Source organism: Pan troglodytes, chromosome 11 (genome assembly GCF_028858775.2).
Source record: "Pan troglodytes isolate AG18354 chromosome 11, NHGRI_mPanTro3-v2.0_pri, whole genome shotgun sequence".
In the NCBI taxonomy this organism is placed as follows: Eukaryota; Metazoa; Chordata; class Mammalia; order Primates; family Hominidae; genus Pan; species Pan troglodytes.
Window position 1 is genome coordinate 98,532,251 of NC_072409.2, and position 14,308 is coordinate 98,546,558.

A 14,308-nucleotide genomic window follows, 5' to 3' on the forward strand; every position below is an offset into this window, starting at 1 on the left:
TGCTTAGGTGTTTCTCGAGAAACCTCCTTAGGAGACTGGGAGGAGGCAGTAAACTTGAAGATACTTGTCCTCATTCTGACTCATTCGGACTTTATACTTTTCCTCTCCCAACCATCCTCCCATACCCTCCCCCAATGCCTCAGGTCTATCACATGGCAAGAAACTTTTGTTTGAGGATCCACTGGCAATGAGACAACCCTCATTTCTATGTTGATCCACTTGACCAATGGGGGAAAATAAAATATGGGGAGCCGGCACTTTCCCCCCTTTAGCCTCTTGCTTAAACTATCTCAGTAATTAATTAAAGGTGGCTGTAACTTTCATTTTGGTTTGTTCTCTTAGAGCAGCTATTCATACACCTGGCATTTCAGCTCTCTCCAGTTCAGCTAAGCTCTTGACAGAGGTATTGTGGGATTCTATTCAAGACCCATTACGCTATAAATTGCAATTTTCAGTAAAGAGAAATTTAGCATGGTAGGGGCTTAAGGTATTCATTTGGGAAGACTAGAGGAGACTGAACTCATTTGAGGGAAAAGGCAATGAGTTTTTTTGGATGACATGCTTAACTTTTAAGATACTTGTAAAAGCAGCCAGAAGGAAACAGGTGTCAGAAAATAGGAAATATATATTTGGAACATGGAAAAAGTTTTGGGATTTAATCTAGAGAAAACATGTTCAATAAGAAGAAAAGTAAGTTAGAGGGAGCAGATTTTCCCTTCTATATGGAGCAACTAAAAACTAGACAAAATGTATGAAAAATGGTTTTTAGATACTGGGCATCAGACAATGTCATCTCTGAGAGAGGGCAACAAATAAGGTGAGTTCTTTAATTACCCCAGCTTACTGCTTACAGAGAGCTTCCAAGCTACAGCACAGAAACAGGAAACCTAAATGTAGCCCAGTAATCTTCCTAAATTAAGGAGACATACCCTGGGTTCCAGGGAGGTCAAGTGAGCTAGAGTTTGCAGGGCAAAGTGTCATAGAGGAGAGATCTACTCAGATACAGGGAGAGCTCTGAAGATGTACAGACCTGAGAACCTTAAGTCTTCAGCCAAGTACTAATCAGCACATGCATTTAAGGAAACTACCCAAGTTTAAGAGAAAAAAAAAACATCCAAAAGGATTAGAGAAAACTTAGAGGAAACAAACTGCAAAGCTCATACAGGTGCAGTAGTAGTTTATGCTCTGACTAGCCGAGGGAAAAAAGGGGGGCACATTATACTAACGTGAACAAAGTAAGAATGACAGCAGAATTCTTATCAGAAACAATTCGCACCAGAAGACAGTGGAGTAATTAACTGCTAAAGAAAAAAAAAATCTGTCAATGTAGCATTCTATACTTATTGAAAATACCTTTCAAAATGAAGAAAAATAGGGATATTTTTCAGGTGTATGACAGCTGAAAGAATTTCACTACCAGCAGATGTGCACTCTAAGAAATATGAAAGAAGTCCTTCAGGCAGAAAGAAGATAACACCAGATGGAAATATGGATCTACAGAAAGGAATGAAGAGCAGCAGAAATGGTTCTCAGCAAAAACACTGAGAACTACCAGGCCTGGTTAGATCCAACACACTCTGCTGAAGCCAGACAACAATTTGAAATCCTGGGTCACCCCTTCTACAATAGAAAATACTCTGTAGTTGGTGGAGCAAAGTGTACATTTAACAAAATACCGATTTTGAATCCAAATTGTAAAAGAAAAGCCACAAAGGAAGAAAAGAACTTACCAAAAACCTGAATTTAATAAAATACAAGCTCAGAAAAGAAATAATAAAACATCCAAAAATAAAATAAGAATTTGAAGAATTGAGACAATAAATTGAAAACAACAACAATAACAAAGAACATTATTACAGATTAAATAGAAATGTAAGAAAGAACAAAAGAAGGCCGGGTGCGGTGGCTCCCACCTGTAATCCCAGCATTTTGGGAGGTCAAGGCATGTGGATCACGAGATCAGGAGATCGAGACCATCCTGGCCAACATGGTGAAACCCCATCTCTACTAAAAAAATACAAAATTAGCTGGGCATGGTGGTGCATGCCTGTAATCCTAGCTACGTGGGAGACTGAGGCAGGAGAATTGCTTGAACCAGGGAGTCGGAGGTTGCAATGAGCCAAGATTGTGCCACTGCATTCCAGCCTGGTGACAGAGCAAGACTCCGTCTCAAAAAAAGAACAAAAGAACGATAAAACCTGGCTAAAAATTGAATTACTGATGAAGGAAAGTCTTGAGATAAACTGAATGCAGAAGAAAAAGACAAAAGATTAAAGAATTGTTAAGAAAATAGATATGAAGGCCGGACAAAAAATAATCTAACATAAAGACAACTTCCTTGATTTAGAGTATAAAAAGTGGAATAGAAAAGTATGCAAAAATATATGCAAAAGAGAAATGCTTGGAACAAATATTTTAATTGACAATAAATGCATAGGTATTTCACGAATATGTGATCTAGAACAAATTATATTGACATATTCTATTTAAGTTTTTGAATATCAAGTTGAAAAAAGTAAATTTTCAGGCATCCACTTAGCAAAGGCAAGTGACATCCACAGCAGGGGTGATACAGGGGAGGTTGGGGAATGCAGACACCTCTCTGTAACACATCCTCACAGCAACCACTGATTCTATAAATGAGTAACATCTAGAAAGTTCTGAGGAAAAAAGGGTGTAACCCAATAAAATTATACCGAGCCCATTTAATCCCTGTTGAATCATATTCTCAAACATCTAGGTTCTTACAAATATGGCTACTTTCATTCCTTCTTGAAAAAATGCTTGTTTTTTTTTGTTTGTTTGTTTGTTTGTTTTTTGACACAGAGTCTTGCTCTTTCACCCAGGCTGGAGTGAAGTGGCGCCCAGGCTGCAGTGCAATGACGCAATCTTGGCTCACTGCAACCTCTGCCCACTGTGTTCAAGAGATTATCCTGTCTCAGCCTACCAGGTAGCTGGGATTACCGGCACGCACCACTACGCCCGGCTAATTTCTGTATTTTTAGTAGAGAGTTTTGCCATGTTGGCCAGGCTGGTCTCAAACTCCTGACCTCAGGTGATCCACCTGCCTCGGCCTGCAAAGTGCTAGGATTACAGGCGTGAGCCACCGCGCCTAGTAATAGTTTGAATTTTATCTGGCTAATCAAGAAACATACGAAAAGAAAGAATTCATAAATAGAAAAGCCATGGCTTTTAAAAATGTGATGAGTATTGAATTCGTTATATAGAGAGACAAGACTTTAAAGCTGAGGAAATTATTCTTGTAATATATAAAGTTACAGACTTTGGTAAAATTTTTAAAAAGAAATTTAATGAACAAAACTCAAGATGTGGAGGAAACAAAAAACTTTTACAAAAAAGTTTTGTAAAAATTCTGGGTTTTCCATCTTGCATAGCAAGGTGTTAATTGCTTTTTGTAATTTTTTTTAATCTTAAAGAAATTAATTCTTTTGAAGCAAAGAAAACATTTATCTAAAGTTTACAGCTCATTTACCTTTACTTCTGTTTCTCTTCATTTAGTTGGCTCCAAATAAATATAATAAATGTAAATCTCTTTTTCAAAAATATGACACTCTTTTTATATAATTAGTCTACCCATCTAGCCTTCTCCATATCTGGCCATTAAGAGATGGTTATGGCCAGGTGCGGTGGCTCACGCCTGTAATCCCAGCACTTTGAGAGGCCAAAGTGGGCAGATTACAAGGTCAGGAGATCGAGACCATTCTGGCTAACATGGTGAAACCCCGTCTCTACTAAAAATACAAAAAATTAGCCGGGCGAGGTGGTGGGCGCCTGCAGTCCCAGCTACTTGGGAGGCTGAGGCAGGAGAATGGCGTGAACCCGGGAGGCGGAGCTTGCAGTGAGACGAGATGGCACCACTGCACTCCAGCCTCAGGGACAGAGCGAGACTCCGTCTCAAAAAAAAAAAAATTTAAAAATTTAAAAAAAAGAAAAAGAAAAGAGATGTTTATATGATAATATTAAAAAATTTTATCTCTAACATGTTGTGAACTAGTTTTTTCTTTGCTTTCTTCTTTTTTCTTTCTTACTGCTCGAATGTAAGTATGTATAATTTTTCAAAAAAACATAAAGTCATTAATTTTGAAAAGTAAACCAAGGATAAAGTCTTAGCAAACCCTAGTTATTAAGAAGTAAATGAAAAAATGTTCCACTGAAAGAGACGGGAAGATAACAGCAAGAGTAGGACATAAAATGAGACAATGTGATTCAGAAGCTGATAAAGAGATAAGCTTGAAATATGATGAAAATTAAAGGTGTTAAATGGAGGGGTTCAAATATTGGCCTTAACAAGTCACCAGTAACCTGAATGTGAGCATTGGAGCAACAACAGTAACTGGGACAAAAGCCAAGTGAAGGGTATATGAAAACTAATTATTAAGTATAAATTGTCAAAACCTAAAAGTACAGTGGTTAGAATGTAACAGGTTAAACAAAAAAAATCCTGTCATATCAATCTTTAATTTTTCTAATGAGTTACTGAAGTTATATACGAAATATAGTTATCTTGGCTTTAATAAAGAGATAATCCTCTTGCAATTTGAGCAGTGAGACATTCCCCGTTACTGGTCATATTTAAGCTAGCTGTCAGGGAGGTTGCAGATCTGAAGATCTCCAAATTTCCTTCTAACTCTAAGATTTTGATTCCAGGAAAAAAGATAAGAACTAAATAATTTCCCAAAAAATGTAATGCCTAACCAAAATATTAACAAATTATTGATATTGAGCATAACACTATAGTACCTACAAAACTGTAAACAAACAAAACTAGGAAAACTTTATCAATGAATAATAAAAATGAGTATCATTTATCCTTATAAAATAATCTCTAGAATTTTTGTGTGTGGTTACACAGTAGATGTATCTACAGGGTAGATGACATGTGATACACAGGCAATGCATAATAATCATATCAGGGTAAATGGGGCATCCATCACCTCAAGCACTTAACTTTTACATTACAAACCATCCAACAATTAAATTATTTTTTAATACAGTCACCCTGTCATGCTAGCAAACACCAGGTCTTATTTGTTCTTTCCAACTATTTTTTTTGTAATCCATTAATTATTCCCACTTCCTCCAACTACCCTTCCCAGGCTCTGGTGACCATCCTTCTACTCTCTAGCTCCATGAGTTCAATTGTTTTAATTTTTAGCTCCCACCAATAAGTGAGAATATGTGAAGTCTGTCTTTCTATACCTGGCTTATTTCACTTAACACAATGACCTCCAATTTCATCCATGTTGTTGCAAATGACAAGATTTCAATTCTTTTATGGCTGAATAGTACACCATTGTGTGTATGTACCACATTCATTTTATCCATTTGTCTGTTGATGAACATTTGCGTTGCTTCCAAATTTTGGCTATTATGAATAATGCTGCAATAAACATGGGAATGCAGATATCTCTTCAATATACTGATTTCCTTTCTTTTGGGTATATAACTAGCAGTGTGATAGCTAGATCATATCACAACTCTACTTCCATTTTTTTTTTTTTTTTTTTTCCTGAGATGGAGTCTCACTTCTGTCACCCAGGCTGGAGTGCAGTGGCACAATCTCGGCTCACTGCAACCTCCAACTCCTGGTTCAAGGGATTCTCTTGTCTCAGCCTCCCAAGTAACTGGGATTAAAGGTGTGTGTGCCACCACACCCCTCTCATTTTGTATTTTTAGGAGAGATGGAGTTTCACCATGTTGGCCAGGCTGGTCTCAAACTCCTGACCTCAAGTGATCCACCCACCTCAGCCTCCCAAAGTGTGGGATTATAGGTATAAGCCACTGCACCCAGCCTATTTCTAATTGTTTGAGTCAATTCCAAACTGTTCTCCATAGTAGTTGTACTAATTTACATTCCTACCAAGAATGTACGAGAGTTCCCTTTTTACCCACATCTTCCCCAGCATTTGTTATTGCCTGTCTTGTGGATAAGAGCCATTCAGGCTGGGATGAGATGATATTTCATTTTAGTTTTGATTTGTATTCTCTGATGATCAATAATGTTGAGCATTTTCATATATCTATTTGCAAATGGTATGTCTTCTTTTGAGAAATGTCTACTCATAGCTTTGGCCCATTTTTTAATTGGATTATTAAATTTTTTCCCACAGAGTAGTTTTTAGCTGCTTATATATTCTGGTTATTAATCCCTTGTTAGATGGGTAGTTTGCAAATATTGTCTCCCACTCTGTGGCTTGTCTCTTTGATTTGTTGATTGTTCCCTTGCTGTCCAGAAGCTTTTTAGCTTCATGTAATCCCATGTGTCCATTTCTGCTTTGGTTGCCTGTGCTTGTAGGATATTACTCAAAAGATCCTTGCTCAGTCCAACATCGTGGAGACTTTCCCCAATGTTTTCTTTTAGTAGTTTCATAGTTTGAGGTCTGAGATTTAAGTGTTTAATCCACTGTGTTTGATTTTTGTATATGGCAAGACATAGGGGACTAGTTTCATTCTTACGCATATGAATATCTTGTTTTCCCAGCAGTATTTATTGAAGAGACTGTCCTTTTCCCAATGTATGTCTCGGCAACGCTGTCAACAATTAGTTTATATGGAGGTATGAATATATTTCTGGGTTGTCTGTTAGGTTCTATTGGTCTATGTGTCAATTTTCATGCTGTTTTAGTTACTGTAGCTTTATAGTATAATTTAATTTAAGAAATGTGATTCCTCTAGTTTTGTTCTTTTTGTTTACAATAGCTTTGGCTATTCTGGGTCTCTTTTATTCTATATAAATTTTAGGATTGTTTTTTCTGTTTCTGTGAAGAATGTCATTGGTATTTTTATAGGGCTTGCATTAAATCTGTAGATTGCTTTAGGTAATATGGTCATTTTAACAATATTGGTTTTTACAATCCATTAAGAGGGGATGTCTTTCCATTTTTTGTGTGTCTCCTTCAATTTCTTTCATCAATATTCTATAGTTTTTATTGTAGGAAGATTCTTCACTTCTCTGGTCAAATCCTAGGTACTGACTTTTAGGTGTAGCTGCTGTAAATGGAATTAGCTTTCTTGATTTCTTTTTCAGATTGTTTGCTGTTGGCATATAGAAATGATACTGATTTTTGTATGTTGATTTTGTATTCTCCACTTTACTGAATTTGTTTATCCTTTCTAATAGTTTTTTTATGGACTCTTAAGTTTTTCCAAATACAAAATCATATCATTGGCAAATAAAGATAATTTGACTTCTTCCTAATTTGGATGCCCTTTCTTTCTCTTGTGTGACTGCCCTAACTAGGACATCCAGTACTATGTTGAATAACAGTGGTGAAAGTAGGCATCATGGTCATGTTCCAAATCTTAAAGGAAAAGCTTTCAGTTTTTCCTGATTCAATATGATACCAGCAATAGCTCTGTCCCATATGCCTTTTATTATCCTGATGTATGTTTGTTCCAATAAAACCAGTTTTTTGAGAGATTTTCTCATGAAAGAATGTTGAATTTTACTGAATGCTTTTTCAGGACTAAGTAAAATGATCCTATGGTTTTTGTCCTTCATTCTGTTGATAATATGTATCACATTGATTAATGTCCAAATGTTGAACCATCCTTGCAACCCTTGGATAAATCCCACTTGGTCATGATGACTCATTTTTTAATGTGTTGTTGAATTCAGCTTGCTAGTATCTTGCAGAGGTTTTTTCTGCATCAATGTTCATCAGGGATATTGAACTATAGTTTCCTTTTTTTGATGTGTCTTTGTCTGGTTTTGGTATCAAGCTAATACTGGCCTTGTAGAATGAGTTTGAAAGTATTCCCTCCTCTTCTACCTTTTGGAATAGTTTGAGTAAGATTGGAGTTAGTTCTTCTTTAAATGTCTGGTAGAGTTCAGCAGGGAAGTCACCAGGTCCTGGTTGTTTCTTTGCTGGGAGGCTCTGCATTATGGCATCAATCTCTTTACTTATCATTGTTCCGTTCAGGTTTTGGATTTCTTCATGGTTCAATAATCTTAGTAGGTTGTATGTGTATAAGAATTTATCCATTTCTTCTAGATTTTCCAATTTATTGGCATATAGCTGATATGTATTTGGCATATAGTTGGTGACAGTAGCCACTAACAGTGCTTTAAATTTCGGCAGTATCTGTTGTAATGTCTACTTTTTCACATCTGATATTTACTTGTGTTCTCTTTTTCTTAGTCTGGTTAAAGGTTTGTAAATTTTGGTTAGCTTTTTGATAAACCAACTTTTTGTTTTAATGATTTTTTTCATATTGTTTTATTCATTTTAATTTTATTTATCTCTGCTCTGATCTTTATTACTTCTTTTCTTTTACTAATTTTGGGTTTGATTAGCTCTAGCTTTTCTAGCTCTTCAAGATGCATCGTTATTTGAAATTTTTCTTCTTCTTTGATGTAGGAATTTATAGCTATAAACTTCCCTTAGTATTGCTTTTGCTGTATCCCATAGGTTCCAGTATGTTGTGCTTCCATTATCATTTGTTTCAAGAAATTTTTTAATTTCCTCCTTAATTTCTTCATTGACACACGGGTCATTCAGGAGCACATTGTTTAATTTCCATATGTCTGCAGAGCTTCCAAAATTTTTCATGTTATTGATTACTAGTGCTATTCCATTGTTGTCAGGTAAGATGGTTGATATTATTTCAATTTTTTTGAATGTTTTAAGACTTGTTTTATGGCTTAACACACAGTCTATCCTCGAGAATGATAGATGTGCTGGGGAGAAGAATGTATATTCTGCAGCCATTGGATGAAATGTTCTGTAAATATTAGCTCCATTTGGTCTACAGTACAAATTAATTCCAATGTTTCTTTGTTGATTTTCTGTCTGGAAGATCTGTCCAATGCTGAAAGTGGGATACTAAAGCCTCCAGCTGTCATTGAATTAGGGTCTACATTTCTCTTTAGCTCTAATAATATTTGCTTTATATATCTGGGTACTAGAGTGTTGGGTGAATATATATTTACAACTATGATATCCTCTTACTAAACTGACACCTTTATCATTATACAATGACCTTTGTCTCTTACAGTTTTTGCTTAAAATCTATTTGGTCTGATATAAGTATAGCTACTCCTGCTCTTCTTTGGTTTGTACTGGCATGGAGTATCTTTTTCCATTTGTTTATTTTCAGTCTATATGTTTCTTTATAGATGAAGCGTTTCTTGTATACAACAGAGAGTGGCTCTGATTTTTACATCCTTTCAGCTACTCTGTGTATTTTGATTACAGAGTTTAGTCCATTCACATTCAATGTGATTACCAATAAGTAAGAACTTACTCCTACCATTTTGTTGTTGGTTTCCTGGTTATTTTGTGGTCTTCTTTTCCTTCCTTCATTCTTTCTTGTTTTCCTTGTAGTGAAGGTAATTTTCTCTTACCTTTTCTCCTAAAATAAAAGGAAAATTTTATTTCTTTCTTTTTATTTTTTGTGTAGCCACTGTATGGTTTTTGATTTGAGATTACAATGAATGTTGCAAATACTATCTTATAACCCATTATTTTAACTGGATTAACAACACTGCTTGCATAAACAAACAAGCAAAAACAAAACTGATAAAAATTATATAACTTTGCCCAGCCTCTTTTTAACTTTTTGTTGTTTATATCTTATTATACTATGTCTTGAAAACTTTTTATAGTTATTTTTTGATTGGCTCATCTTTAAGTCTTTCTACTTAAGAGTAGTTTGTATACCACTGTTACGGTATTACAATATTGTATGTCATTCTGTGTACTTACTATTGCCAATGACTCTTGTACCTTCAGATGATTTATTACTCATTAATATCCTTTTTCTGATTTAACTACTCCATTTATGACTTCTTGTAGGATAGGTATGGTGTTGATGAAATCTCCAGCTTTTGTTTGCCTGTCAAAGCATTTCTCCTTCATGTTTGAAGGATATTTTTGCAGGATATATTATTCCAGGGCAAAAGTTTGTTGTTGTTTTTTCCTTCAGCACTTTAAGTATGTCATGCCACTATCTCCTAGCCTGTAAAGTTTCCACTGAAAAGTCTGCTGCCAGCATATTGAAGCTCCATTGTATGTTATTTGTTTCTTTTCTCTTGCTGCTTTTAGGGTCCTTTCTTTATCCTTGACCCTTGGGAGTTTGTTAAATGCCTTCAGGTTGTCTTTTTTGGGTTAAACCTGCTTGGTGTTCTACAACTTTCTCATAGTTGAATATTATTATCTTTTGCTAGGTTTGAAAAGTTCTCTGTTATTTTCCCTTTGAATAAACTTTGTACTCCTGTCTTTTTCACTAACTCCTGTTTAAGGCCAATAACTCCTAGATTTTCCCTTTTGAGGCTATTTCATTAATCTTGTAGGCATGCTTCATTGTTTTTTATTCTTTTATTTCCTCTGTGTATTTTCTTTTTTTTTTTTTTTTTTCGAGATGGAGTCTCGCTTTGTCACCAGGCTGGAGTGCAGTGGCGCGATCTCGATTCACAGCAACCTCCGCCTCCCGGGGTCAAGCGATTCCCCTGCCTCAGCCTCCCAAGTAGCTGGGATCACCGGCATGTGCCACCATGCCTGGCTAATGTTTGTATTTTTAGTAGAGACAGGGTTCCACCATATTGGCCAGGCTCGTCTCGAATTCCTGACATTAGGTGATCCTCCCACCTCAGCCTCCTAAAGTGCTGGGATTACAGGCATGAGCCACCACACCCGCCCTGACTATGTAGTTTCAAATAGCCTGTCTTCAAGCTCACTAATTCCTTCTTCTGCTTGATCAATTCTGCTATGAGGGGACTCCAGTGCATTTTTCATTCCAGAATTTCTGCTTGATTCTTTTTTATTTTTTCAATCACTTTGTTAAGTTTCTCTGATAGAATTCTGAAATCCTTCTCCATGTTATCTTGAATTTCTTTGAGTTTCCTCAAAACAGTTATTTGGAATTCTCTGTCTGAAAGGCTACATATCTGTTTCTGCAGTATTGATCCCAGGTGCCTTATTTCGTTTGTTTGATGAAGTCATGTTTTCTTGGTATATCATCCTGTTTTCATACTTCTATAAGGAACTGCTCAAGACTGAGTAACAAAGGAAAGAGATTTAATTGACTCACAACTCAGCATGGCTGGGGAGGCCTCTGGAAACTAATAATCACAGTGGAAGGTGAAGGGGAAGCAAGGCACCTTCTTCACAAGGCAGCAGGAAGGAGAAGTGCCAAGCGAACGGGGGAAAAGCCCCTTACAAAACCATCAGATTTCATGAGAACTCACTCACTATCATGAGAGCAGCATGGGAGAAACCACCCCCATGATTAAATTACCTCCACCTGGTCTCTCTTTTGACACGTGGAGATTATGGGGATTATAATTCAAGATGAGTCTGGGGTGGGGACACAAAGCGTAACCTATCACTTGGATAGTCTTGATCCTTATGGATGTTTGCTGGTGTCCGGGAATACAAAAGTTAGATATTTATTTTTGTCTTTGCATTCTGGGCTTGTTTGTACCCAACCTTCTTGAGAAGATGGGTACAAAGATGCTAAGGCAGTAGGATTGATTCAGCCCAAGACTTTTCGGTATTTGAAAGGACTTGGGTGTTGTGATCTAGTCCATATCTGCATTAGTGGGCACCCCAAGTCCAGTAACACTGGGGTTCTTGCCGACTTCTAGAACTACTGCCTGGGCAGTCTTGGATAAGATCCGGAAGAATTCTCTGGATTACCAGGCAGAGACTCTTTTTTTCTTTCCTTCTCCCAAACAAACAGAGTCTATCTCTCTTTGCTGAGCCTTCTGGAGCTGGGGATGGAGTGACAAATGCACCCCTGTGGCCACCACAACTGGGACTATGCTGGGGGTCAGAACTGACACCAGTATATCCCTGAGTCTCACCCAAGGCCCACTGTAACCACTATCTGGCTACCACCTATGTTTGCTCAAGGCCCTAGGGCTCTGCAAAGAGCAGACTGTGAAGCCAGTCAGACTTGTGTCATTCCCTTCAGGGTAGCAGGATCCCTCCAGCCCTGGGTGGGTCCAGAGATGCCATCTAGGAGCCAGGGAGTAGAGTAAAAAACCTTAGAAATCCACCTGGTGTTCTAGTCCACTGCAGCTGAGCTGGCACTCAAACCACCAGACACGGTCCTTCCCACTCTTCCCTTCCCTTTCCACAGGCAAAGGAGTCTCTGCCTGTGGTCACCACCACCACAGTCCTACAGGGAGTACTACCAGGCCACTGTCAATGTTCCTTAAAGCCCAAGGGCTCTTCAGTCAGCTTGCCACAAATGCTGCCAGGCCTGGGACTCACCTTTCAGGGCAATGGGCTTCCCTCTGGCCCATGGCAGGTCTAGAAATGCCAACTAAGAGCCAAGGCCTGGAATCAATGACCCCACAAGCTGCTTGGTGTTCTACTTCATTGTGGATGAGCTGGTACCTAAGGTGCAAGACAAATTACCCTTTACTTTTCCCTCTGCTTTTCTCATGCAGGGGTTTCTCACCGCAGCCACCACAGCTGTGGATGCACTGGGTTTCACCTGAATCCAGCACATCTCAGAGTCTCAGCCAAGACCCACAGTGTACCATCTGGGTATTGCTGCTGGTTATTTAGGGCCCAAGGGCCCTTCAGTCAGTAGGTGATAGATCCTGCCAGGACTGCATCCTTGCCTTCAAGGCACCAGGTTCGCTTCTAGCCCAGGATGTGTCTAGAAATGTCATCCAGGAGCTAGGGCCTAGAATAAGGGTCTCATAAATCTAACTAGTGCCCTATCCTACTGTGGCTGAGCTGCTGTCCAAGATGCAAGACAAAGACCTCTTTACTCTTTCTTCTCTCCTCCTCAAGCAGATGGAAGGGGTTCCTTTCAGAGCCATGAGCTGTGCTGCCAAGGGTTGGGAGAGCAGTGGCACAAATACCCCATGAGCTGCCCTGGCTGGTGTCTCAGTAGGTCACATGCCACCCAAGTCCACTGGTCTGAGCCCACCTCTGCACTAGGGCTTGCCTAGGAGTTGAAGTCATTGTGGCCTAGACAGTCTTTTAAGTTTATATAGAGCCCCAAAGTCCTGTGGTGACGAGGCTTGCCAGAACTCAGGTTCCAACCACTGGGATGGGTGATTGTCCTCTGGACAGGTCTGGTCTAAATGCTCTTTCTGTGGGCAGGCATGAGATGCATTCGGCCCGGTTTTGCTCTCTGCTATGACAGGGCAAGACCGAGTTCAATGCAAAGTCCAACAGTCACTGCATTCTCCCTCCCCTAAGTGCACAATTCTCTCTCCATGTCACATGGCCACTGCCAGGAGATCGGGGAAGGGCGGCATTGGTAATTTAAGACTGTCTTTCCTACCCTCTTCAGTGCCTCTTTCAGCCATTTGAAGTTAAAACCAGGTACTGTGAGCGCTCACCTGATTTCTGATTCTTATGTAGGTGTTTTTTTTGTGTGTGTAGATAGTTCTTAAATTTGGAGTTCCCACAGCGTAAAGTCTTCTATTTGGCCATCTTGCTGTACCTTCTCCCTTAGATTTTTTAATGAATTACAAAGCTGACTTTTAGATGTTCTATTTATTTAATTTTCTCAGGATGAAAATGTTAGTGAGTTATCAATGAATAAAGTGTTGGAAAAGAAATAAAAAGGGTAAGATTCTTAAAAGAAATTGAAACTAAAACATCAAGAATTAGACAATTTTAAAATTCCTTTGTTAAGTATTTATTTTCTGAAAATTTACCTTCTCTTCTCTCTGCCACACATCTATTCAATTCTTGTATTGCTGCCTTATCAATACATATATGTACTTTAAGTTCATCTAATTCTTCTTCAAGATTCATCCTATGAAAAAGCAATAAACATTTACTTAAAACCATAGTGTTTTATTAGAAAAAAAATCAAACATATATATTTAAATATATTTCTAAATAATATATCAAACAAAGTCAGTAAAGATATTTTAATGTATATAAAATGGAGAACAGTAAAATGAAAGCAAAAATAAATCAATAATATTCACAGGCTGGGCATGGTGGCTCATACCTATAATTCCAGCATTTTAGAAAGCCAAGGCAAGGGGATCACTTGAGACTGGAAGTTCAAGACCAGCCTGGGCAACACAGAGAGACCCTGTCTTTACAATAATAATAATAATAACAACAACAATAACAACTAGCCCATCATGGTTACGCGCACCTGTAGTCCTAGCTACTTGGGATGCTGAGGCAGCAGGATTAATTCAGCCCAAGACTTCAAGGTTACGGTAAGCTATAATTTCACTGCTGCACTACAGCCTGGGCAAAAGATTGAGCCCTTGTCTCCATAAAACAAAAAATAGTAATAATATGCCCAAATCCTAAAAACTACAATTGAATTTACTGAGGACCTGGAAAATCAAATG

At 38.0% G+C, this 14,308-nt stretch overlaps 1 protein-coding gene across 11 annotated transcripts in view; it reads right to left on the bottom strand.

Annotated features, from left to right (window-relative positions):
• The window catches only part of CNTLN (centlein), a 478,854-nt gene that overhangs the window by 122,175 nt on the left and 342,371 nt on the right, over positions 1-14,308 (bottom strand). For all 11 annotated transcript variants that reach the window (XM_063787952.1, XM_063787956.1, XM_009456357.3 and 8 more), the window contains one exon: positions 13,649-13,749. In XM_063787952.1, the coding sequence (XP_063644022.1) occupies positions 13,649-13,749 (101 nt within the window). The remainder of the gene's footprint in view (positions 1-13,648; positions 13,750-14,308) is intronic.